Source organism: Sminthopsis crassicaudata, chromosome 3 (genome assembly GCF_048593235.1).
Source record: "Sminthopsis crassicaudata isolate SCR6 chromosome 3, ASM4859323v1, whole genome shotgun sequence".
Lineage (NCBI taxonomy): Eukaryota > Metazoa > Chordata > Mammalia > Dasyuromorphia > Dasyuridae > Sminthopsis > Sminthopsis crassicaudata.
In genome coordinates, this window is record NC_133619.1 from 414,652,617 (window position 1) to 414,675,976 (window position 23,360).

The window sequence follows — 23,360 nt, forward strand, 5'->3', positions numbered from 1 at the left end:
GGGCAAAGTCCTAGGTTTCGCAATCTGCCGGCCAGCAACGAACAAGTCAACCCGTGGCATCTGCCGCCGCTGCAGCCTCCTCCTCCTCCTCCTCCTCTTCGTCCTCCTCTTCCTCCTCCTCCTCTTCTTCCTCCTCCTCCTTCACTCCACCTCCCAGCCGACCCCTCCCTCCCGGGACCTGCATCCCGCTTCGCCAATCAGGGGCCGGTTGCCTCCTCCCACGTGATCCCAGGCGGGCTGAGGACCTGCTGCTTCCCCCACGCCAGAGGGATGCGGGCGGCAGAGCGGGAGAGGTGGTTGCTGGGCTGCGGAGCGCGGTGACTGACTCTCTCCTTAGCCCCTTCTAGCTCTCGCTCTCTTCTCCAGCCTTTCTCTCTCCTCCTTCCCCTTGTCCTGTATCCAGCTTCCTTCTTCTTTCCGGAGAGCATAGTCCTATGGCATTGGCTGCCTGCATCTTTGCTGCACCTCCACGGATGACCCTCTCGCGCCCTGGGCTGAGCTGGGTCACTGAATGTTGCTGAAACTCTCAGGATCATGCGAGGGCTTGGCTGCTTTCACGCCGGGTGCTGCTGCTGCTGCCGCCGTCGTTGCTCTAGCCTCTGCTGTTGCCTGGGGCCCCGGGATGCTCAGTAGCTCAGTTCCCGTACCCAGTGATCCTTTGGTTTTGGGGAGAGCCTTTTTGCAGCTGCAGAGTTGAGTGAACTAGTCATGGTGTTCTGGGAATCCCCGCGGCAGTGTAGCAGCTGGACACTTTGCGATGGCTTTTGCTGGCTGCTGCTGCTACCAGTGATGTTACTCATCATTGCCCGGCCCGTGAAACTTGCAGCTTTCCCTACCTCCTTAAGTGACTGTCAAACGCCTACCGGTTGGAACTGTTCTGGTAAGCTACAAACCAAATGCCCTCAAACCATATCTTTATGGTGCGGTAAGGGGTTGGGAAAGGGGAGTTAAAAGTCATCTTCAACATTCGTGTTTCTCCACTCACCCATTCCTCTACTCTTTCCTTCCATCTTTTCAAACCCCTATAGCTCGCTGCTTCGCACTACCGATAGCACATCTAGCTTTTGTTAAATTTTAAAGGGCACATAAGAGAGTGTTTGATAAGGAGGACAGAAAGTATTCGATATATGAATGAGTCTAGTCAGCCCAACACTTCAATTTGAACTGATCAGTCTTTTCAGAGAAGCCCGACGGGATATTTTGTATATTCACGGAATCCACCACAATTTTATTGTGTAATACTTACACTCCCCCTTTTCCATCATGAAAAAAGTAAGGCTAGAAGATCAGTCAAATAACTTTGGGAGAAAGACAGTAATAAATCATCCTGTGACTGAGAACCGCTGATCCCTTGCAAAAGTGCAAATAGGATGTGTTGGTCTATGGTCTAGGACCCAGTATCTGATGATCAGAAAAGATTTTGAGTAAAGATTTCCTTATCACCCTTTCACCTCCCTCTACCCCCCCTCCACTTTTTTGTCTCGGCTTGAGAAGATTTAGTTTTCTAGCCAAAAGATGGATATACATACAAACATATATAAATATATATAACACATTTTATATATACATATACATACATATATATTTTACATGCATTTTATATTATATTTATATGTATATACATATATAAATATATATATATATATATATATTATACACACATACACACACACACACACACACACACACACACACACACACACACACACACTCAGAAACCTGTAGGTGCCAAAAGAATCATCCTTGTGCTGGTACTTCATTTGGTTAGTTGGGGTTTAATCATGTTCCTTTCCTCCTTTTTACACTAAATTCCTAATGATACTTATCAATTAAGTATGGAAAAGGCTAGAATTAGAAGTTACTACACTCATAAACCTGCTTTATACTTTGATTCCAGCATAATTTTACATCTTATGTTATTTCAAAGACATTGTAAACCCAATGCTTTAGTACATTTTTTCTGAATGTTTAATTGTATTTCATTTTGATAAATGCATATTTAATTTTCATATAAACATTAAGTGTAACTATGTCTTTACATCTTGGTAAAGTCCTGTTCCTAGATGAATTTGGCTTTAGTAGTTAGTATGTCAACAGTTGAGAACTGAAACCTAGAATCTGAAAGAATTGAGCATACTTAGTTATTACTGATGTAAAAACCAACATCTAAAAAAAATGAACACAATTTCCATGATAATTTACCATTCATAAAGTAAATTTGACCTTTACTGAGGTCTAACATTTGGGTCAGCAAGCCATGCCTTTGTGCTATTTTATCAATGTCTGAATAAAGCATTTGAACAAATCTTGGAAGTATTCTCTTTAACTTCTCTTTGTACTAGATATATCTAATTGTAATTCTTCAAAGAATAAGTTCCATTATGCACTTGCCTTTTCACTTTTAATCCATAACATTATAGGGGCACTAAACAACCTTAAAAAAATCAATGGGCTTCACTCTTAATGCCTCTGAAATCTAATATAATTGTTTTGTTTAATGTCTAACTACAATGTTGAAATGGAATAACAACTAGCTTAAATACGAAACTGGTGTTGGCAATCAAGACCTGCATCTTTAGCCAGATCAGTTAGTATGTCTATAGGAACTAAAGAGAAGGAGCTGGTTTTCTCAGCAGCTTGTGAAGAACCTGGCACCTCTCCTGTTAACTTCGAGGTAATCAATCTTCATTTGAATGAGACAGACCATCACAGAAAACACTGTGCCTGTTTATCTTTATTATTGGGGCTTTGTTTCCTCATTGTCTGGAGGAATTCCAAAGAAGGAGTTGTTTAAGACCTTGAATCAAAAGACTAACCTTCACCAAAACTATAGACTTTCAAGTCTACTTAATTTAGAAATCATAGTGCAAAGGAATAAGTATGGTTTTTCTATCTTCTCTTCTAGTCCAAAAATATAAATCAGACACCAAAGTAGATAAATAAAGATAAATAGAATATAGAAAGAAATAATATTAATAATTAAAGTCTAATTTTCATATAGTAGATATCCTTTGTATATTATATGCCAGTGGTGGAGGTGGGGCAGGAACTTTTTTAAAGCTTTAAAAATTACATTTTTTGTTATTTAAAAAGTTATCACAGTATTTTTCTTATGACTGAATTTAAATATTGTTCTTTTTAAATTTGAGGTTATGATGACAGAGAAAATGATCTCTTTCTTTGTGACACCAATACCTGTAAATTTGATGGGGAGTGCTTAAGAATCGGAGATAGTGTGACTTGTGTCTGTCAGTTCAAGGTAAGAAATCTGGTATTTTAATTCTTTAATTCATCAATGTAATTCAAAGTAGAGCTCTTCTTTTACAACCTAGTACATGGCAAATTATAATTCTACATATTAGGGGGAAATATGGCACAAGTAGAAAAGCTAGGAGGAGAGCCAGCTGATGTCAAGAAGATGTAAGTCTCTAGGGGGGTAAATGCAGTTGTTGGATATATAAATGTCCTTTTAGGTACAAAGATTCAGCTTTTGCTCCTATGATATTAAAGCAAGATTAAGCTTCTGTACTTTTTTACCTAGTCTTATGTGATCCCAAAATGGCTTAGTGTCCTCAGCTTTCATTGTCCCAGATCTTTCATCTGGTGGTAGTCAATTTACTTTCAATATTTCTTAAGAAGTGCTTTTAACAATTTATTAAGCATTCTGTTTTTGAATCATAATTATAACAAATCGTACTTTATCAGAAACTTTCTAAAATGTTTTAATCTTTTGATGCGTAGATTTTCATTCAATTATTACAGGGAATCCAAAAGGGCACAGCTTTCCCAAGAGAAAAGAGCTATACTTTGCCTAATGTTCCAAGTCAAAATGTTGAAAGATTGAATACACTAAATTCTTAGTGGTGTTTGCAATAATTTTCCAATTTTTTGGTGTCCATATAAATTATACCATCTAATTTTTCTAATAAAATTTTTATGTTTACATGTTTATATGTATGTGTGTGTATATATGTGTATATATATATATATATATATATATATGTACATATAAGCTCAAGAAGTAGGTAGGTAGATATATGGATAGACAGACAGATAGACAGATAGACTGCTGTCTCTTACAACACTGCCTTTTTTTTTTTTTTTTTTTTTTTTTTTTTTTAGGGAACTCTGGTATTTTAACATACTCAAAAGCTGTCTTCAAACTTGCCAAGACATAAGCACAAATAGATGAATTAGAGTTTAAAAAAACTTCCAAGGTTGCAAAAAGTGAAAAACAAAATAAAAATAACTTGAATAGAGAAAAATCAAGAACTTAAAAGGGATTAAGTACAAATTCAGAGAACATCATAACATTTTAGAAGGTACCCAAACCTTGTTTTAGTTCAATATGCTCATTTTTTAGATGAGGAAAGTGAGTACTTCCTATAGGTTAGTAAGAGTGTCAGATAAACCATGTTAGAACAAAAACTTAGTTTAGCTTTCTTAATACTAATCAATAGACAATATTGGGATTGCTGAAGCAAAGTGTTTCATAATTTAACCATTTTATATTTGAGAAACATTAAGAGATTGTATATTTAATAGTAATCAAAATGACATTCAAATAGGTTAAAAGCTTTTTTTTCCCCAAAAAAAAGTACACAATAAAACTATTGATATTTGCAAAGTGCACCACCTCCTGGTGGGCGAGTACTGTTGAAACCAGACCAGTGACATTTAGACAATAATATAGTAGAAGAGAAATCATTAATAATATTGGTCATCGATAAGTGGGTGCATATAATGCATATATCCCTGAGGTATACCAGTCAATACCACATATTTAGTTTTTTTCAATAATCTACATGAGAGAAAGAGACAGAGTTTTTCTTTTTCTAACATCCCAAAATAAGTTAATTTATTTTAAAAGCTTTGAAAAAAGTCAATGGCTAAGAAGAGGCTTTATCCTTTTTTTCTCCTTTTCAGTTTGGTGCACTCATATTTTGATTCTGTGGCAGTCATAGATAATTAAGAGTTGGCTAATCAGCTGTAGAAAATGAATCTGGACTAATATACTTTATAGTCAGAGTTCTTTATCTGAAGAAAGAGAGCATCTAGAGAATCTATAAATGGATAAGCTTTAATAAAATAGAATGTAGAATAGTTCTTCATTCTAGGGAGGTCATGTGAATGTAAACTATGTTGCTGAGAATAATATTTGATGAGCTAGTATAAATACTAATTAAGGAATTTAAATAAAATGGATAGGAGCTTAGGTTCATTTTTTGCATTGTTTTATAACTATTGGTCATTCCATCATCTTTGTTCCTAATTTAATATAATTGGGAGAAAGATGATTGAAAAATTGAATTTATAATCAAAATGTAATTTGACATCTTTTGGTGCTAGTATTATTTCAAGTTTTCTTCATGTTATAGAGTTGTATTTATTGCTTGTGCTATGATCAGAGGTCATTCTGAAAAGAGGAAACTGCTTTGGAGGTGAAAATATAGATCCAGCCTCAAGCTAGTATTATAGCATGGCAAAAGTAACATAGTGATCAAGATTAAAATACTTCATACAGATAATATGAGAGGTATTTTAAGCTATGCTTGTGTGGTTTCAAATTCCATTGTTATTTATTCATTTTTATTATCATAAGACTTCTCTTGAATGTAATTTATGTTTGTTTGCTCCTACTCTATCATCCATAGTAAAGGGATAAAAATTTATTTTCCAATATATTATTTAAAACTTCTGGCTAGCCAGTTTTGTTACGTAGTAGCTTTATGAAGCTGAGCAAATGACTTAATATCTATCTGCCTTGATTTCCTCAATTGCAAAATGGGAATAATAATAGTACCTACCTTCTACGGTTGTTGAGAGGAACAAATGACATAATATTTGTAAATATTTAGCACAGTGACTGGCACATAGTAGGCCTTTAATAAATGATTGTTTTCTTTCATCATTCCTCTGAGACCTAGTTGTTATGGTTATAATTTTCCTCTAGTTAGTTTTTTTTGTTTTTTTTTTTAAATATGAATACAAATCTTTCTTTCTAATAGGATAATTACTACAATATTACTGACCAGAAGAAAGCTTTCAAAGAAAAATCTATTGAATAATTACAAAAGAATATCCTGCTCAAAGCATTATTGTGAACATATTTCATTGGAATCTTCAACTCACGTGTAGCTTAATGCCTGGCATTTAGTTAAGTACTTAGTAAATACATATTCCATTTCATTGTCAAAACAAGCTCAACATTTCTGATTGTAAACTAGGACTCAAAAATAATTTGAATAATTAAAGCAATTTAAAGGGAAGCTGCATATGATAGTGGATAGAGAGTTTCCTTAAAACTAAGCCAATAAAACCTGGGTTCAGATTCTGCCTCTGACACAGACTGCCTAGATGACAAGATAAATTACTCAGAGGAAGGTTCTTTAAAGAGAGCTCCCTATGCCAGTTAAATAAAAATTTTTAATAAAATAAAAACAATAAAAATATTTTAATGAGAAGATAGAACCTTAAATATTTGCACATTCTATAAAACTTACTAAAGCAGATAATCTATATTTAAAATGCAATTTTAAGTATCTTAGTGCAAATGCAGAGAGATTTTGAATATAATATATATTTTTCTGTAAGGCTGCTAGGCAGTACCACGGAGAGAGGGACAGACCTGGAGTCAAGAAAATTTATCTTATTGAGTTTAAATCTGGTTTCAGATACTTACTAGCTGTGTGACCCTAGGCAAGTCACTTAATCTTGTTTGCCTCAGTTTCATTATCTGTAAAATAAGCTGGAGAAAGAAATGGCAAATCACTGTAATAGATTTGACAAGAAAAGATTGAATAGTGCATAAAAAGTTGAACATGATTGAACAATGACTGAACACACTAGTCAGTATTATATTAGAAAATATAGTTTATAGGGGAAAAATACTAGCATCATCAACTGCACACAAATCATGTTTACCCCCAGTTCTTACTAAGCATATAACTTTATCTTTCTCTGATGCTGTCAGAGTAGAAATTATCCTCTCAACTGTCATTTGAGTTGAAGTGAATTTAAATATTTTCACAACTTACGATGCTAAATATTTCCATTCAACAACCTATATTTGAGCTCTATATACTATTTCACATTGAAGGGGTGGACTTTTCTGATAATCTTGGCATAATTGTGTCATTTTGTTTAAATGCTCAAGGAATTAATACATTCAAAATGTAAGATGACAGGATGCAATGGCCAGGTAGAATTTTCCTTGCTTCCTACACTGGAATAGAAACATACTAGGAATATACTAAATCATTATTTATTTGAGTTTTTGACAACTGAGAGATATAAGATCCTGGGATATATAAAACTTGCTGAGTACCTTATCTAAGTAGTCAATTTTAACAAATGTTAATATTTTGGAAAAACAAACTGAAAAAATCCTTGTCTAACTATATGAACAATAACCCATTTAAAATGTCTTTCTCCTATGCAAATTATGTTTTTATTTGAAGAAGAAAGAATGCCACCATATGTTTGAAGGTCATTTAATTCATTCTTCCTTTCTTGACTTTGCTTCCTCTACTTTCACCTATTAAAGTAATAATTAGGAAATTGAATAAGGAAAAATCCAGCAGACAGTTGATGAAAAACATTCTAAGAAAATTGTATTTTGTTTCAAAAGACTTTGAGTTACTAGGTCAATTCACAGGGTTAAGGAAACAAACTCTTCAAGTAATTTTGACATTTAATGATAGCAACTGTGCTGTTTACAAGTGGGAGAGATTCATACCAATCTTTTTTCTCCTTTTTGGGGGTGGTTTTTCTTTAAAGAATTATATTTCAAAAGTAACTATATGATATGTAAGTGTGCTGTTTGAAGTAAACCCCATGAAAGAGAAATATATTCACTTAAGATTTTCAAAAGAGTTGGAAAACATGACTTCATTAATTTCTAAAATTTCTTTGAGAAATTAATTAGTGGAAGTCTCCCCATTTTAAAAAGAGAAACTGAGGGCACACAGTTGTGAAATACTTAATTGTTGAGCAATTTATTCAAGGTTACATATTTTCAGGATAGCATAATATGATTGAAATAAGAATTAGGATATTAGGATTCTAGGTCTACCTTTGCCACCCACTCCTTTTGCATTTTTGAGAAAGTAATTGTAACTCTTTGGGTCTCTGTAAAAATCTGTAAAAATGATAATGTTTCACTATATGACCTATAAGATCTCTTTAAGTCATGACTTCTTAATATTTTTGTGTGTCATGAACCCCATTTGACAATTTATACTCCTTAGAAAAATGTCTTAAATGTATCAAAGAAAATATGTATGATTTTAAAGGGAAACCAATCGTATTGAAATAATTCTTAAAATGTTAAAAATTCACAGTTCCCCAGAAAATATTCACTGACCATTAAGGGATTTGTTATTAGCCCCAAGTTAATAACCCCTGCTTTAGACACTGAAATCTCTACAATTCTAAATGTTAAATTTAATCAATAAAAAGAAACAAGGTCTACCCAATCTTCTACATCAGATGTTTGACCCATGATCCTTCTTTCTGATACTCACATAAATGATTATAAATGAAGTGAATTATTAGGTACAAAAAATATCATGGCAATAATCTACTCCAAATTTCTTTCTTCTCTATACAAATTTCTCTTTTGTCTTCACAAGGAACTTGGCAGCAAGGGTTTTTAGTACAACTCATATTTGGCTTTTATTACTCAAAAATGGCATATAGTGTTTTATCTATTTACCTAGATGTTGTGCTCCAGAACTTAGTGAAAGATAAGAATTAACCCTTCCCCTACATAAGCTCTACTCTATTTCAATCTGTTGAAATTGGTAGGAAAAGTCGACCATGGAACTATATATCATCTATAATGCAAATATTGTATCAAAATCTATTTGATAAAATATTATATTCAGACTTGAAAATTAAGTACTATACATGAATAAGAGTAGTTCCATCCACTCTGTTGCTATCTCCTCCCTATCTCTCCCACTCCAAACTCATTTGCCACATTGAGATTCATACGGGGTGCTGTTTAACTCCTGGTGATCATCTATTGCCTCTCTTCCTTAAGTTTCTTAGCTCTGGAATCAGAAAACTCATGTGCATGCCTGGCTTTCTTATAGAATTATATAATATGGAAATTTAAAGGGACATTAGTATCCACAATTGCCAACTTGTGCCTGATTGAACAATAGTCTGCTGTATACCATCCCTGATAAATAATCAACCAGCCTCTTCTTGAAGACCTAAAAAAGGATATATCATATCTAGGGGCAATTCATTCAACTTTTGAAAAAAAAAATCAACTTTTTTTCTTTACATATAGATTAAATTTACTGCCTTATTATTTGAAATCTAGTTTTGCCCTTTGTCTCCATGTAGACTAAATCCATTTCCTCTATCACATGACAAACTTTGGGGAAAAAAAATGATGACTACCATTCTTCCTCACAATTCTCCCAAAACCTTCTCTTTTGTAGCCTAGTAAGATTTTTTATATGGTATGATCTCAAGACCCTTCATCATCAAGGCCCTGATCATCATCCTCTGTATAATCTCCAGGTTAGCAAGATCGCTCCTAGAATATGGCATCTGGAATTTCACATACACATTCAAATGCAGACTACTTCTTTTCCTCTGGTTCTATGACCTTTATTATAAAATAATTCATTTTCCAAATTAAAAAAGAAAGAGTTAAAAGATAGGGATGTAGAAGAGTTGCTTTCCAATATTCTTAATCCTTCAAAGATTTCAGAGCCACATATAGAACGGGTAGATTAGTTTATCACTGTGCTTTCTCCTACATAAAGTCTTAATAGTATCAGAACTGAAACAGACATAATAATGGTAGGATTATACAAAAATAATTATTTTTACCATTTGGCCGCTTCCTTCAATAAACCTGATTTATAACAATTTATAAACCTAAATATAGAACCAAACAAATTCTGGTCTTCAGTGTGAACACAACAAAAGAAGATCTCTTTAGAAGATGTATTACAATAAATAGGTTGTAACATGAAAAGAAAAAATTTTATTTCTATTTTAATTTACATGGCCAGATACATAGGTGAAAGATATTTTACTACCTTAAAAGTTAGCTGTTATATCAGTTGCACCTTCCTATGAATTTATTTGGGGAGTTACTCTGAAATTCTGTATTGCAGAGTAGCAAATTCTTAACATGAAGAAAAGAAAATAGGTAGGAAAAGTAAGGAAAGCAGACAAGTGGAAGGAAGGAAGGAAGGAAGGAAGGAAGGAAGGAAGGAAGGAAGGAAGGAAGGAAGGAAGGAAGGAAGGAAGGAAGGAAGGAAGGAAGGAAGGAAGGAAGGAAGGAAGGAAGGAAGGAAGGAAGGAAGGAAGGAAGGAAGGAAGGAAGGAAGGAAAATAAAAATGGTTAAAGTGACTTGCCAGGATCACAGAAATGGTCATACTTATCTGAGATCATATATAAATTCAAGTCTTCCTGACTCCAAACTCAGGGTTCTATCTACTGAGATATCTAGCTTTTTTATATCACACTGAATGAGAATTAGCACAGCAAAATTTTGATTATGAATCCTGATTTGCAAAGAAATACACTATAAGGAGAAATACCATTTTGGCCCAAATGATCCCTCTACCCAGTTATTGTGCATATTTATATTTCTTAATTTTGTATTAAAGTTTGCCAAATTGAAATTATGTCTTAATTTTCTTTATATGGACAGATTACAAAATTCTCATAATTATATTCTTGATTTATTTTACATGTTATGTGTATTAACATTGCATTAAGTGTTCAGATGCTTGAAGGTAAAAATATTATTCAGAGTATTTTAAAAATTCTTTTAAAATTTCATCTTAGTTTAAACAGGGATTCATATGTAAATAATAATCTTGATCATTATATTTGTTATAGTTAAATAATGAGGCATATCAGTAGTGTTCTAATCATGGGATAATCACATCCCTGGTATAATTAGCAGGCATAAGACACAGCCAAGTATTTCAAATACCTCCGAGTGTGATTATTTATGATAACAATGCCCTGTAGGCTGCCTAATTTCCACTATCAAAAGATTGGGGGGGGGCTTTTTTTTCTTTTTTTATATAATAGCTTTTTATTTTTCAAAATACATGCAAGGAAGGTTTCAACATCCACCCTTGCCAAACCTTATGTTCTAAATTTTTCTCCCCATCTCCCCTCTCCCTTAGATAGTGAGTAATCCAATATAGGCTAAATATGCAATTCTCTAAACATTTCTACATTTATTATGCTGTACAAGTAAAATCAGAAAAGGAAAAAAAATAATGAGAAGAAAAAACAAGCAAACAACAACTAAAACTTTTTTTTTCTAATGGGTGTCAAGCAGTCAGAATTAAGTGACATGACCAGGGTCACACAGCTAGTAAATATTATCTGAGACCAAATTTGAAATCAGTTTCTCCTGACTCCAGGGTCAGTGTTCTATCCACTGTGCCATCTAGCTGCCCTTGGGACTTTTTTTAAAATAAACAAATAGATAATATTTCTTTTTCATAGAATATATTCATTTAGTAATTTGGAGTTATGGTTTTAATTGATCCCATGTTATTTTCTTGAGTTCCTTAAAATGCCATACCTTACTGTTTAATGATGTTTTGAAATATACCAAAACTCATTATTCCTATTTTATAGAAGAAGAGACTGAGTCTCAGAGAGGTTATATTAAATGTTCATGTTCAGACAACTAGAAAAGCACCCAAATTGGGCTCTTTAACTCGTCACCTGGTATCCATTTTTTTCGCCATATTGTGAAGTTTACTGACTATGTCATGACTATACAACGTTTTACCAAACAAATATAGAACATGTAATTATCAGAAATTTTAGTTCCCCAGTAATAAATATTTGAATATTTGAAAAATGTTTATTTAGCTATTGACAGCATAAGTTTTGTTACTATCTTGTTAAACTAAATATTCATGTGTGTATGTGTGTGAATATGTATACAAAATGTTACATAATACAAGTTCAACATTTATTATATAAAATCAACTTACCTGTTTTTTGAATCTTAAAATGTTTGTTGATGATAAAGTTCATAATAAAAAATGCTTAAGATGTTTAGTATTGTCTAAAAAAAGTGAAATGAAGTTTTCAAATTTTTACTAAATGTTTTTCATTTTAACTTGGAAAGATGATTCTCTCTCTGTCTCTGTCTCTCTCTCTCTCTCTCTGTCTCTGCCTCTATCTCTCTCTCTCACTGGTTGTGTCTCTGTCTCTCCATCCATCTCTCTCTGTCCCTCTGTCTCTCTGTCTCTCTCTTCCCTTCCTTTCTCCTTCTCCCAGCTGGGCATTATAGCAGATAAAAAACAATTATGAGATTAGAACTGAAAGAGACTTTAGAGAGCATTTAACAGGGATCTTAATCTGGGATCTATGAATTTCTAAAAAAAAAAAATGAAATATAATCAGCTTCCTTTGTAATCCTATTATTGTTTCATGCATTTAAAAGCACCATTCTGAGAAGGGTTCATTCAGTCCATAGTACTCACTAAGCCACTACAGATATCACAAAAATTTGAAGAACTTCTAATGTAATCCAACTCATTTATGGTTAAGCAAGAGATTTGAAATGATCTGCCTACAGAGGTATATATGTAATAATTATAAATAATAATTACTTAATTTTCATTTCCATAATAGGTTCATGTTTGGAAAGTACTTATTCTTTTCTCCATCATGATAATACTGTAAGAAGAGTATTATAAGGATTATGCTTCTAATTTTTAGAAAAGGGAAAAGTGACACAGGTTTAGAGATTTATTCATGGTTACCTAGCCATAAATATCATAGGCTGGATTTGAATTCATGTCTTCATAAACTCCAAATGCATCTCTATCCATTATAAAGTGTATGAAATTGCAAAGGAATACAAACAGTTCTTCTGAAAGCAAATCTAGTGCTCTTATCACCACATGATTTTTTTTTGTCTTTCTTTATATCCCCAATACAGTAACTGGCACATAGAAATCATTTAATAGATTCTTTTTTAACTGACTAGAAAATGACCCTAATTTTTTTTCATTTATATCTACTTCAAGCTCTCTGCCCATTCACCTTGCCTGAATTGACTAGTCGATTTAAATCAATTATTTTTTCCTACTGAATTAAGTTTAACTGAATCAAACATTATTACTAAATAGTTTTGGTTTGATAATAAAATAATATGCATATAGTCATGCATCTTATTTTCCATTGATGATAGCTGTTAAAATGTCACCCATCTTTTAAGATTCAGCTGAAATATAACCTCTTCTAAGAGGTAATAGAGATATGGGTTCCAGTTCTGTTCCAGATACTAACTTGTGTGACTTTGAGCAAATCATTTCACTTGTTACAGCCTTGGTTATCTGAAGTACAAAATAAGATAGCTGGTCATCAAAATCCTTTCCAGTTTTAAATCTATAATCCTAAGATCCACTTTTTGAGAATTGATCTCTCTCTCATCCGCATTTTCATAAAACTGGGTTTGTAACTTTCTAATAACACTTTTTTATTTTATATGATAATTATTTCTCTATATGTCATATTTCCCCCATCCTATCCCCCCACTGTATTCTGAGATTTTCTGAGGAAAGACCATGTCTTATTTTTTTCTCTTTAGATCTCTTACATCACCTGATATAGCACCTGAATTTTCTTAATTAATAATTTTTGAAACAATGAATATTATTTTTACAATTAAGAGCTATGTTTCTTAAAATATTAAAATTATTTGATATCAATAGTCACCCCAAAGTATTGCTTACTTGTAAAATGTGTCTTTCTTTTTAACCGTCTGTATAAAATTGTGTTTATCTCAGTATATATTGCTTTCTAATCTTTTTTTTTTAATATTCTTCAGTGTAACAGTGACTACGTGCCCGTGTGTGGTTCCAATGGGGATACCTATCAAAACGAGTGCTACTTGAGACAGGCAGCCTGCAAACAGCAGAGTGAAATACTTGTGGCGTCAGAGGGATCATGTGCCACAGGTATGTATACTCAGAAAGTGACCTAAAACTGCATATCAGGAGTGCATTTTTGGTTTTTCAGTTATGTTAGCTCCAAATGAAACTGATATTTTTGCTTTGCTTTGTGATTAATGACTCCATACATTTTTAATATGTGTGTGTATGTGTGTTTGTGTGTGTGTGTGTGTGTGAGTGTGTGTGTGTGTGTGTGTGTGTGTGTGTGTGTGTGTGTGTGTGTGTAAAATCTGGCTGAAGCAAGAAATTTGTCATAGTTGTATTTTAATACATATGTTATGCAGTATTTTATGAACTTCAGACAGATGAGAAGAAATTACATATAATTAGAAACCTGGATGGACTAGACACATGGCAGACATACAGAAAGGAATTGTTTCAGATCTTTTCTTTTGAGAATAGCATTATGTCAACTGGAAGATATGGAATACAAAAATTTGAATGTCATGGAAGCTTCTTAAATATGGACTCAATTGAAGGTGTGGCTTGTTTTCTCAATGTGATTCTTATTTGGGGACAGAATATTTTGAAGGATATATTGGTGGATAGACATTATTTCTGAAGTCATCTGTCTTTCTTAGCTCAGTTAACCTTAAAGACTACAAACTATTTTTCTTATATTGTCCCTAGTTTACAGAAAAGAAAATGAATAGGAAATCTGATTTAATATGTTCCAAAGCTATTCCTGTTGTCCTTTTGTGTGTGGTCATTTTATTAGTGCATACCAATAGTATAGGTGAGAAAAAAGTTAACTTAAAAGAAGAGAATGAGAAAGCCTTTGTTGTTGAAGGAAATCTTCAAATTGAACTGGACTTTTTTTTAGTTAGGATGAAATAGTCAGTAAGAAAGTACTTGGGGCAGGAAGAACAACTTGATATACCACAGTACCCTCTGATTGTTGCAACTATTAGGAAATACATGTCTTTCAGGAGAGTTGTGCTACTTTCTGAGAGATTGAGTGATCTGACTATTTTCAAAGAAAAATAATAATGCTATAAAAAACAGGCTTTGTCTAAGAAACAGTGTTAGCAAAAGTACTGCAGGGAAAAGTCTTTTGCTATGGAAAAACTCATTTAAAATAAAATACAATAAGGATTGGGTTTATTTGTTGAAGGTAGAAGGTGGTCATAGTGGCAAAGAAAGTAAGATACAAAGGAAGCTGCTCATTATTTTGTAGCTCTCTTTGATCCTATAATACTGGGGATTAGCAAAAATAATAATAATAATAATAACAGTCATCAAGGTGAAACTTGTATGGATAAATATGATTGGCCCCATCTCCCAGATAATTTATCTCTGAAGATTAAAAAAAAGAGAGAGAAAAGGATTAGAGAAAGTAAATTCAACAAATTCTAATCCAGTGCTCTCAGTTTTCATTTGTTGCAAGCTTTTGCAGTATTTTCTTAAAAGAATGGCTAGTAATCACTGAGAAAAGGAATAGCTAAAAGGCAGAAGAGCTTTATCAAGAAAAGATCATAACAGACAACTTCCCTTCCCTTCTTAAAAAAGTATTTCAGAGGAATGCAGTAGCTATACATACTCTAGATCCTTAATAAAGGATTGATTAAGTCCTTAATCCTTGTGTACAAGATTGAGAAATGTAGACTAAATACAAATTCAGGTAGGTAGATTCAAAACTGTATGAATGAATGAAGCCAAAGTATAGTGATCAGAGAGATATGGAAACCTCTATGAAATGGTACATAGACAAAATAAAAATAAATGTGACAAGAAAAATATAATCAATGTGGCCAGTCAGTTAACTCTGGTCACATATCAGGTACAGTGTTAGCATCATATTTTCATGGTTTAACTTTTTTCTAAGCAATTAATACTTTTTTTGTATATCATAGCAGTTATTTGGGTGTTTGTTGGGAATGTTTTATTTTGAAAAGCAAAATGATTAATATTTTTGTTAAAATCCAAAGTATATTTATTAATGGTTAAATATTAACATGAAGGGAGATTTCCAATGGAGAGATTTCTCCATGGTTCTTTTGGGTTTTTTTGTTGATTATTTGGAGAAATGTGGTTCTCAAATTAGTGAGTGAAACAGAGGGAAAGATCAAATACACTAGATAAAAGTTATGATTTGAAAAGATGGGGATAGGCTCTTTTAATATGGCTAAATAGCCAATTCTTATATTTAGGAACAAAAAAATAAGTCATTTGACAAAAACAAGTTGGAAACGACATGGCTAGATAACAGTTTGCCTTTAAAAAAAGAACTGCTGTCTTAGTCATTTTAAAAACTCAATATGAGTCAACAGCATCAAAATCAATTCATTTCAGCAAGCATTTAGTAAACACCAACTTATGTTCTGGGTTCTGTGCCAAGCACTAGGGATACAAATGCAAAAATGAAGTAAGTTTTGTCCTATAAATATAAATATAGCATTGACTTAATACTTAATATGTACCAGGTGTGGGTCTAAGTGCTAGAAAGATAAATACAGTAAAGAAGCTTACATTCTATGGAGGAAATAACATAAACACAGAGAAGCAAATATTTAATATATACAAGATAAATACAAAGTAATTTCAGAGATAAGATTAAGAACAGGGGAAACTAGGAAAGGTTTCTTGTAGGAAAATTCTCTTTAGTCAAGTCTTTAAAAAAGAGTGAGTACAAAAGTGGAATAGCCAAGGTGATTGGGTTGTTATTCTTCACTCATGTCTGAAGCTCTGTGACCCCTTTTCAGGTTTTCTTGACAACAGTACTGGAGTGGTTTGCCTTTCCTTCTCTAGCTCATTTTGCAGATGAGGAAACTGAGGTAAACAATGTAAAGTGACTTGTCCAAGATCACACAACGAGTAAGTGTCCGAGGCCAGATGTAAACTCAATTCTTCCTAACTCTACTACTATACTACCTAGCTGCCACTTAATGGAGGCCCCATCACTAGAAACTTTAAGCAGTGACTGGAAGACCATTTGTGAGAATTAGGTTTTCATTTGATGCAGTTAGTATTGCTAGTTATGAACCATCAGAATTGTTCACTATTGAAGAGTGAATGTAATAAAACAAGTTAGAAGAGAATTATGAGCATCGTTGGGTGGCCTTCCTCACTTGGAAAGATTGAAAAGGACCTGTGATCCTATAACCAAAAGGTTAGGAAGTTGGATCAATCATATTGAAAAAGGTTAGAAAATTTTTCTGTACAGAATGGGAGAAAGAATGGTAAGAAATCAAGATACCTAAGAAGAAAATAAGTGGGCAATGATTCATTAGGACTAGAAAAAAAAGGAAAGGACAGTGGACCTTTGCTGCCAGCTTCTAGGCAAAAATAAAGCAAGAGACACTGAGAGGGACATATCTAAAGGTAACAGAGCATGTAAACAAGTCCTGGGATTTTTATGTGGCTAGTGATACTTGCTAGCCAAGTGTCATTTCCCTATTTGCTAAATTTCAAGCTGTCATCAGCATATACATTTTCATTCCCATACTTTCTTCTTCTTCCTACCCTGTTCCCTGATGTATTGATAATACTATGAAAATAAACACTTAGTCAAGTAGAAAATTTAATCACAATTGAGCAATCCATCCTTGGCTCATCAACACATCTAGACTTCTACAAGATTTAATTAGTAAATTAGTCTTGCAGAATGAATTTTCCATTGACTTGTAAATCTGAAGGTTTTTGATCTGAATAATGATGGAGGTACAAAAGTGATTTAGATTAACCAGGTCTGACTGTAAATAAATTGGGGTTCTGACTTTTGATATCCAAATGGAATCCCAATCTCAACTCTTTAAATTTGCCATTTATTTTTTTAATTCTCTTTGACACCAAATGGAGGCTGCAACCTGTGATCCTGAGAAATATCATTACTAGAAGATGGAGCTTTCTATTTATTTCATAATATTAATTTTATAAAGAAATCTGCCTTTGTATTGAGAAACATCTTATTAGTAAAGTCTGATATTTCATATTCTAATTCACACTCTAATAAACTCTATTTCACACTCTAATCACACTCTAATTCATACATTCATACTCTAATATAAGGAAGCATAAAGAGTCAAAATTATAGATACTTATTTACATGTTGCCATCCCTCATTGAAGCATCATCTCCCAGAAGACAAACTGGTTTTTGCCCTTCTTTTCATTCCTAGCACTTAGCACAGGGCCTGACACTTAGTAAACATTTCATGATTGCGTATTGATTGAATATGGCTAAATAACAGTATGGATAGAAAAAAAGATCTTAGGGTCATCACATGTGGAGTATTATGAACAATTCTGAATGAGTAGGGCTAAGAAGGGCATTGACAAACTGTGACATGTTCAGAAAAAAAAGTAATTAAGGTGACGGAAGGACTTGAACTTCTTTTATATAAGGATTGGTTGAGGAAACTAAAAATATTTAGCATGAAAAGAGAAGTCTTGTGTGAAACATTGAGTTGTCTTCAATCAATGCATAACTGTCATGGTTGAGTGGAATTAGCCATCCAAAATTATCTTATAGGGATATGTGGTCATTCAGTGTCATTTTCTCCAATGCATTCATTCGCCCCTTCCATATGTTTGTTATTTGTATCAAGCTAGAAACGAAGGAGTCAATGAAGTCTTTTATGTCTAATATATATATATATATATATATATATATATATATATATATATATATATATATATATATATATATATATATATATATATATATATTACTGACAAAAAGTGTTGTAACAAAAAGTGGAAAGAATATTGACGATGATGGTCAAAAGACCTTGTTTTAAAAACCCATTAATTAACACATGTATAACTTTGGAAAAGTCATTCATTCCCTTTGAGTCTTAGTTTCTTTATTATAAAATGGAAATACTTTATTACTTGGTTTCTAATCCATTGGTAACCTAGCTTTAAATATGAAATTTTGATTTGCTTTTCATTTTTTCCTTTTAAACATACATGTGCGTTAAAAACTCCCAATGTATTAAGCTACTATTTTAATATACTTATGGTTTTTAAAAATATAGTAATGCAAATATTCTTATTTATTTTGAAGCAAAGTACAATAGAATTCCATTCTAATAGTAACTCACAAAATCAATATAATGTGGACTAATTATTATTATAGAACTTGAAAATATCCTAGAGGCCATTCATTCCTCCTTGGACAAAACATATTCTCTGACAGAGCCTAATGTAAATATAACAAAGTTGATCTTTGAAGTAGGTACTATTCCCTAGTGCCAACTTCATAGGGGGAACAAGTGGACAAGTGGTTGTTTACTTCAAAACAGTTGCCTTAATCTGTAACTACCAAAATGGAAGGATGACAAAAGGACATTTTTGTAATGAAAAGGGAGTTACAAAAAGGACTGAGAGGCATAGAGGGAAGTTATATCTTATTTCTTTTCACATAGGAACAGACAGACATTTTGCAGGGATGACTTTGTAGCCTCGGGCATATCTAACTCAAATAGGATATCAGAGCTAGAACAAAAACTGTAGTGGAAGTCTCCATTTCTCTCCAGAACCCAGATCTTCTAAACAGGGACTTGGGGTGTCAAGGGGCAAAGAATGGGGTTCAATTATCTAGTGAATGCACCTGGAAACATAGCTCCTAGAGATAAAAAGCTTTGCTTAGTTATAATATATAAGAAAAGAGGAGTAGAGAGGCACTATTTCTCCCTGATGAACCAATAAAAAAACACTTCTTAGTACAAAGGGGAAAACTGAGCTTAGCATTATATTGACTTCATAAAGAAAAAAAAAAGTGATTTCAGTTCCTTCAGTAAATATCATCTATAATTACTTACATATTTGTGAAAAGTATTAGCAATTTAATATGAAGATATTCATTTTTAAATGATATTCTCTTTGTATGCATCCAATTTACAAGGATAGGAATGCCAATTAAGTGTTTATGTTACTGTATTCCTTGGAGTGTTACATCTGTGAAACTCACTGATTGTTACAAGCATCTCTTTTCACTGTAATTTTTATTTTCTGTTTAATGCTAAATTTGACGCTATTAAAAATAAATACAGAAGATTTTTCCTAGTAAATGTAATATGAATCTGAAATTTGGGTGCATTTTACTTTTCAGATATTAAATTTGATAAGAGCAAAAAAAATATTAGTTTTTTCCTAAGGTATTTGAAATGAAAAATCAAGTTCATCCTCCTAAAAAATTAAGTGATCATACTAGATATCTATAATTTACTCAATTGATATAATATCCTTAGCTATTAAGATAGGCATGAAATAAGCAAAAAGTGTCATTTTTATATTTATTCATTATTTCCTTATTTTTCAGATGCAGGATCAGGATCTGGAGATGGAGGTAGGAATTGTTTTATAATAAGTCTGAAATTTTATACATATATGTTTGTTGAGTGGGTATGTTATACTTTTCTCATTTATAATTTATAAAAAAGCTGAATATTTGGCAAGGATGAATATTATATACCTCATTAGTTAAGTAAGTTTTTATCTTATGCAAATTATTTTGTATTATTTACAAGCTATACTAAAAACTATCTCCATTTACTATTTCTAGTTCATTAATATGTTTTAGAGTCTGTATAGTTTCTATTTGAAGAAACCTGCTTATATTTTCAGTATTGATAAACTTCTTGATATAAATTTCCAAAAAGGAATTGACAATGCCTAAGAAAATTTTGGAGAAAGTTCTTGAAACATCATTAAAAAAAAAAAAAACAAACAAACATTGTTTTGATGGATGTCAATCATGTCAAAATATCTTGAATTTTAAATAAGTTTCACTAAAAATATTTTGACCCACAATATGAAACTAAAGAATATTTTAATGAAGTGAAAAATAAAAAACCTTTTTTAACCAGAATTTTAATCAATGAAAAGGAAGATCATCACATCTTTAATTTTTTTAATTTGGCCAAGCATTGGTCATAATTGCAAAAACATAACTTATTTTCAAACTTTATTGTGTCTTTAAGAAACATTCAGGATAAAATCAAGTTAGGCTAAAAACACTTAAAACTCAATTTGACATATGAATTTTTCAATGTAGATTTTATTTATTGAATCTGTTTTAAGGTGTTTTTGCAGATGAAAGACAACTAGGATTAAGCTTATAGAAAGAGCAAGAAACATGAATCATACTGTGTCTGATTTAAACAAAATATGGTGGTTATGAGCATGACCATTCTTCTAAGATAATGAATTTCTGCCTTATGTTGCATAGCAACAGAAAGCATGATTTCCAAATAATTTTAAGCTAAAAGCAGAATTCGAGTTTGACAAAAGACAAGTAGAAGAAGACCATGGGGAGACTAGACAGCTGCTTAGAAAGAGAATCTGTGAAGTAGATAAGATCTGGTTGGCACATTGTATTTGAAAGGTCTACAGAATTACCTTAAATAATCTAAGGCTTAGTTGGCAACCTGAGCAGTAGCCTAAGTAGAGAAGTAGAGCACCTCATCATGTGAAATCAAAGACAGTGCAGTTTTTCCATAAAAGCTATAATACAATCCTTTAGTCAAGAGTGAATGTCACTAGAGCATGAAATGTAGTTTCAACATCAAATGATATGCTATAGGCCACAATCTTTCAATATCTTTAAAAAGATAAAGATTTTTGCTCCCTGATTAATATACCACTCCTGAGAAAGCTTCCCTTGAGGTTTTGAAAACATGAGCTGGAAAAGCAAATGAAGCCATAAAAAATTCTTCTCTTAGGTGTTTCACCATTAAAATGTTAAGAAATTGATCAATTTAGAAAATGTTCCCTGTGGAAGTTGTTTATATGCAAAATTCTGTATGTTTTCCAGCTGTTTGATGCTTGTATAGACAACTCAATTTCAAGTACATTGTGTCGGCCTTCTTCTACTATTTCTACAACAAAACCTGATTATTTTCTAGGATCATTTAAACAAAAAACTTGTGAATCAAACATTTTACTAGTACTACTGATGTATTCAGAATTTTGGGTTTTTCTTTTTAGAATAGGAACTTAATTCATCATTTATCTATTTCTGCATTTCTTAATTTGTTCATATCTCAAATCATTTTTTTATTCTTTTTTTCTTTCACCTCTTTTCTCATCAGAAGCAGGTGGCTTATGGTTTGCATTCAGTCTGATATTACTTCATATAAGTGATTATGAATTCTTGTTTCTTTTTTTTCTTCTTCCATTTCTTTGTTTTCATTTTTAATTTGAAGAATGAACCAAAATAATATATTTTAAAATGTACCACAGAATAAATACAGAAAACATAAAAAGTTTTAAGTCATATTTTTTAAAAGTAGCATTATTTCATTGCAAGGAATGGTAAAGAGCATATTTTCATTTAGAATATATATGAGTTTATATACATGTATTATGAACATGTGTGCATTCTCATCTGTGCTATTTTAGCATGAAAAACTTGTGTTTTTTTAATTATTTTATTTACAAGATAGTGATAAAAAGTCTATCCAGAATATTATAACCTAGGGTAGAATAAGAAAAAAAATGCAGTCCTACGTATCTTGAAGCCCATTTTATTGAATAATCAAGAGAGTCATATCCATATTTTAATGGAATTTTTTAATCTGTTCTTAAATTGGGCCAGTGTTTGTAGGGCATTGAAACAGTTGGATGATATTGTGTTCCTTTTCAGTTAATTGAACATAATTAAATTAGTTGAGGTTGTTGGGTTATTATAGTTATCTCATAAATTAGATACTCTTGATTGAGCCAAAAGAAGCATTTTTCCCACAGGGTTTTGGAAAAATTAGGGGTATCTGTGCACATACTTGCAGATGTAGCTAACCAATGTTGTTTTGAGCCCTTTGTTACTTTTAATACAAGTTAAATAGCTACAGGTAGATATGCATTTGTTTAAATGGTAAAGTTAGCGTGTGATAAATATTGTAATTTAAACACATAATTCTGAGGTAAAACAGTTCAAATTTGACTTTTCCCATTTTTTTAGCTTTTTTTTAAGGGAGGGGAGCATTGTTCTAGCATTTAAAATGGGACTTAAAATGATTTCCTTAATTGTTAAAACCACTACTGGTAAGAACATAATATTTATAATTCTCTGCAACTGAGGGAGAATTTTTATTGTTATATAAAAATGAAACCTTTACCAAATGCATATTAACCAGTCTATGCAAATTCTCTATGGAATTTAAAAATATAAAACTATTTATTTGTATGTAAGGGAGCCTGTTAAATTGTGATCAGTGTTTGTATAAAAATTATGTTTACATAGGACATTACTTGAACATGTGCAGGCATGCATAGAATTTGCATGAAGCAATAATGAGTTGTAGATGTTTCATGTAAATCTCATGTATTGATGTTTCCCAATGTGATAGCTCATTCCTTTTGATGAAAATGGAATTTCATTAGCATAAATGACAGATTTGTCCATTTAGAAAATAATAAACTGCACTGCTTGTCTTATTACATATT

General features: G+C 32.3%; 1 protein-coding gene across 1 annotated transcript in view; it reads left to right on the top strand.

Annotated features, from left to right (window-relative positions):
* Positions 1 to 260: 260 nt before the first annotated feature.
* TMEFF2 (transmembrane protein with EGF like and two follistatin like domains 2) overlaps positions 261 to 23,360 on the top strand; it is a 291,352-nt gene continuing 268,252 nt past the window's right edge. The window contains exons 1-4 of the mRNA XM_074302820.1: positions 261 to 880; positions 3,150 to 3,259; positions 13,848 to 13,977; positions 20,236 to 20,262. Coding sequence (XP_074158921.1) covers positions 709 to 880; positions 3,150 to 3,259; positions 13,848 to 13,977; positions 20,236 to 20,262 — 439 coding nt within the window. The 5' untranslated portion in view covers positions 261 to 708. The remainder of the gene's footprint in view (positions 881 to 3,149; positions 3,260 to 13,847; positions 13,978 to 20,235; positions 20,263 to 23,360) is intronic.